This window comes from Dermacentor andersoni, chromosome 1 (assembly GCF_023375885.2).
Source record: "Dermacentor andersoni chromosome 1, qqDerAnde1_hic_scaffold, whole genome shotgun sequence".
NCBI lineage: Eukaryota > Metazoa > Arthropoda > Arachnida > Ixodida > Ixodidae > Dermacentor > Dermacentor andersoni.
Genome location: NC_092814.1, coordinates 50,467,287 through 50,471,464, shown reverse-complemented (window position 1 = coordinate 50,471,464; position 4,178 = coordinate 50,467,287). Strand labels below are relative to the sequence as shown.

The 4,178-nt window shown below is 52.4% G+C and overlaps 1 protein-coding gene across 2 annotated transcripts; it reads left to right on the top strand.

Annotated features, from left to right (window-relative positions):
- The first annotated feature begins 760 nt into the window (after positions 1–760).
- On the top strand, positions 761–3,930 carry LOC126546147 (protein phosphatase 1 regulatory subunit 3B-B-like). Of its 2 annotated transcripts, none has more exons than XM_055061454.2 (2): positions 761–990; positions 2,057–3,930. In XM_055061454.2, exon 2 carries the CDS (start codon positions 2,074–2,076, stop codon positions 2,956–2,958), a length of 885 nt encoding a protein of 294 aa, XP_054917429.1. In that variant the 5' UTR covers positions 761–990; positions 2,057–2,073; the 3' UTR covers positions 2,959–3,930. The 2 variants fall into 2 exon arrangements, with proteins under 2 accessions (XP_054917429.1, XP_050050220.1); XM_050194263.3 differs by lacking the exon at positions 761–990 and adding an exon at positions 1,045–1,466.
- The last annotated feature ends 248 nt before the right edge of the window (positions 3,931–4,178 follow it).

The window sequence follows — 4,178 nt, the reverse complement described above, 5'->3', positions numbered from 1 at the left end:
GACGTAATCTGGATGTCCCGCGGACGATGTGTTTACATTCGGCTGTTAAGAAAATATATTTTTTTCTTTTCAGAAAAGCCATTCACCAATAAGTACCAAATAGTATATCAATTTGTGCAACTCGTTTGGTCTGCAAGTGAGGACAATAAAACTTTTATCTCCAAAATAAGTTCTGACTATGACAAAAGCTTCTGTAGGGCCTCTGGTGTCACCAAGCCCGCAACTACTCTATAGCACTGACTGAAAATTTGACCTTATATGCTGAATCCTCAACGGAGAGCATGAAACAACTGCGAAAGCTATGCTTCTTTTTTTTTTTTCTTCGGTATATAATAAATGATTGATTGACACATTTAATTTGTACTTGACGTATTTAATGCGTCGCTGCATGGCGATATTGTTGTTGCCCCTCATATTGTGGCGTTTCGCGGCTTTATCATGTTTTTAAGTGGGCACTGCTAGCTAATGCGCTACCCTAGAAAGCGGGCGATATGAACGGCTTATCAGTCCTTGCCTCGGCCTTCCCAAGACAAGGAGCATGAATGTGCTTATCTTGCGAGGAAACACGGCAGCGCACCAAGCGCTACGCTGCGCTCCTCACCCAGCGCTTGAAAACAAGACGCCTCCTCCTCCTGAAACGATCGTAAACCTGCTGCAGCGTTAAAAATAGCAAGCAAACAGGCGTTGCGCACATGGTTGCGTCGTAGCATCAGAGGTGGCGCCACCGCCACAGAGACGCCATAGGGTATGGAGATGCCGGATGGCGTGAGGCTCGGGGACGTACACTAACGCTGAAGGTCGCGGCCTTGTTTCGCCGGAGAATGTTCACATGGTCTGTGAATGAAATCGAGTAGCGCTTAGTGAATTTGGGAACCTCGATGGTGCCCGAACGCTGCAGTAGTCGCGCTCTTAGTGCCTCGCGGCGAGTAACGCGGAAGTGTTCAAGTCCGTTTGGTGCATCTCCACGTACTCCTGGCTGAACTTGCAAGCGTAAGTGGTAGCGCGTTTATATGTATTGTCTAAAAGCGTGCTTTATGCCTGTATTTGCGCAAGTGTGTTGATACTTTTCATGGGCGCACGGAGCGTGTGCCGGCTTCTTCGCAGGTGTGGTTTGTTTTGCCGTCGTGACGCGCGCGTCGTCGTACTCGCGGCTTGGCGGCGCTTGCGGTTGGCCCTATTTCGAGCGGTCTATCTGCGCTGGATCACTCGCATCGGCGCGTAGCAGGATTCGCCGGCACTGGCGGCACTGCCTGTATCACTCGCGTCCTATTGGCGGGCCGGCTCGCGGCACGTGAACAGTACCTGACGCATTGGAGCGCCTCCGTGCGGCAGCCGGCGACGCCGAGTTTTTCTCATGCTGCCAGTCGCCGGCGGCGCAGAGCGCCTCCGTACGCGCACGCGTAGCGCAGTCGATATTCTCTGTCGTAGTGACGGTGACATGCCGCGTACTTAGGAACAAAGTTTGGGTAAGTAGTGCATTCTGACCACAATTCTGTGCTCTTTCTTTGCCATGGTATACTGCGCGCGTATTTGTAGCATTTGCGGCTGCTCGGCGACTGGCGATCCTCATCATCTCGGAGGTTGTGTTCTCACCTTCCGGGAGGGTTTGGAGCCCTCGGTCGGGCTTTGACTGCTTGCAAGCTTGCGTCATGGCGAAATCGTAATGGCCGTTGCGCGTACCCTTGAATTTCAGTATAGCTGTGTCGCGTTTTGTCAGCAGTACTCAGGAGTGTCGCGTCGGGCACGCATGGTCTTCCTGGTGGGACGTGCGGTGCCGGATGAGAAAGAGGAGCGGCCTGGAAGGGCTCGACCGCCGTCAGGTTGCCTCGCCGGCGCTCGAGCCCTTTCTGGGAGTTGATGTAGGAGCAATGGCCTGCATTTACAGTATCGCGCCACACAAGCTCAGTGCATCTGAGCGGCAAGTCAATGCAGAACGTATTGATCGGTGACAATCTGCCCGCACTAGTTGGCCTTGGAGAGATTTCACGGTCATGGCTTATGCCGCTAGCGCCCAGTGTCATCTTCATTAGCGCTGACTGGTCGTCCCTCTGCACAGGACACGCGAGCGTCGCCATGCCCATGGACCTGGAACTGGTGTTGTCGGCCAACCCGCCGCTCTTTGTGGGCAGCGAGTGCCGGCTCAGCGTCTGCGCCCTGCAGCAGAGTAACCCGCTCTTCCAGACGTGCTCGGTCAAACGCAGCTACCGACGCGCCTCCACCAATGTGCCGCCCATCAAGCCGTGTATGTCTCCGCGCGACGAACAAATTCAGAGCGAACCAACGAGTCCGACGTCGTCGAACCGCATCAAGCGGCGGGTGTCGTTTGCCGATGACCGGGGCTACTCGCTCACCCAGGTGCGCGTCATGAAGGAGCCGTCGGACAGCCCGCCGCGGTGGACCGACGAGTTTGTGGCTCGGATAACGCGCGACATGCGGCTCGACGCGCCACTGTGGGAGACTGCCTTCACGCAGCCGGCCTCGGATTACGTAGAGTTCCGACAGACGCTCGACACCAACTTCGTCTCGCTCGAGAACGTCATTGTCAAGAGCGACGAGCTCATCACGGGCACCATCAAGGTAAAGAACGTCACCTTCGAGAAGCGCGTCTTTGTGCGCGCCAGCTTCGATGGTTGGAAGACTATGCAAGACTATGCGGCTGAGTACGTGGCCAGCGGCCACTTAAGCAACATGTACGACACGTTCTGCTTCTCGATTCCGATCCCGTCGTCGGCGTCGAGCAATTTAGGCGTGATAGAGTTCTGCGTTTGCTTCAAGCACGAGCAGGAAGAACACTGGGACAATAACAAAGGAAAGAACTACAAGCTGGTGGCGCTAACCAAAAAGGCTCCCAGCCCAACTGTGTTGCGACGCTTTACAGACGCCCTCAAGGCGGACGTGGACTCTTGGACAGAGTTTGCCAGTTGGAAGAACCTAGCCACAGAAGGGCCCTACTGGTGACTGGAGGCACCCTGTAGGCTACCTGCACCCTCCCGTAACGAACCATTCTCGCTTATTGTGCTGTTTTAATTAGCTTCCAGTGATAGGTTTAATTAATTGTTCCTGTCAGCTTACTACTGAAAGAGAGAAGGTGGACAGTATACGGTTAGGCAACAGCACTGGTCACATCATGGTTGTGCAAACTGTTAGTGAAGTAGCGGTGTTTGCATTTTGCATGACTGTACGAGATGCACTTACAAGAAAGCACCACTGCTTGAGCTTGTCCACGAAATGAGTTTCTAGTCTGAGTTCACGTGCGTCTGCAGCTTGGGACATTCGAAAGTGCTGAGGACTGCTCGTCTAGTCCTTGCTCGAGTGCGCTGTAAAAATGTGCTGCTTAGAGGGGGCTTTTTTTTTTTTATGAGAAGTGCAGACCTGTCCGAGTGTACCTGTCTCGTGTGCCAAGCAACTTGGGGGACATTTGGAGTGCTTTACAAGTGAACACTGGGGGTTGGCTGAATGCCATGCAGAGTTTTGTACATACTCATATTTTTGGGTGCCCTATTTACACCTTGCCTAGATATTTAGTAAAGCTTAGTGAGTTAGGTTCTTCGTGTACATTGCAAATGTTGTGCACTGGTTGGCACTTCAGAGGCGTGGCTGCATTCCTAGTGCGGGCCACACGATGCTCAGGGCTATTTAAGCCATGATATAAGCAAACGTTGCTTGAGGCAATCCACTGTGAGCAGTGTCTTAAATTCCTTGTGTAGTGTATAGGGTGCCTGTATGCGTGATTAGGGTAGATGTGTGTCTCAGGACAATTTGTTCTGTCTTTCAGAAGTTGTTGCCAGCCTTTTTCTTTGTACATACGAACTTTGTTGGTTTTTCCTGCTCTCTGATAACCCGTGCCATGGTATTTTACTCCAGGACATTTTTAGCACAATCGCAACGAATTGTTGAACAATAAAAAACTTGCTTTTGGTGGCGATCGCATCACGTAGTGACTGTGTTCCTGAGTCGCGTTCACGAATCGTTGGAGACACCGAGTGTCGCGGCATACGTGGATTTCGGAGCGAGTTGTAGTCTTATTGTGTCTCATGTAAGCCGGTATTTCAGGCCAAACGTATCAGAGGAAGGCTGCTATCCGGTGTGCTAAGGTTTTTCTGTTGCACTGTATCATGGCGGTAGCGCCTGTATCCGGAACATAAGATTAACCGATATGTCACCCAGCTTGGTAGGGC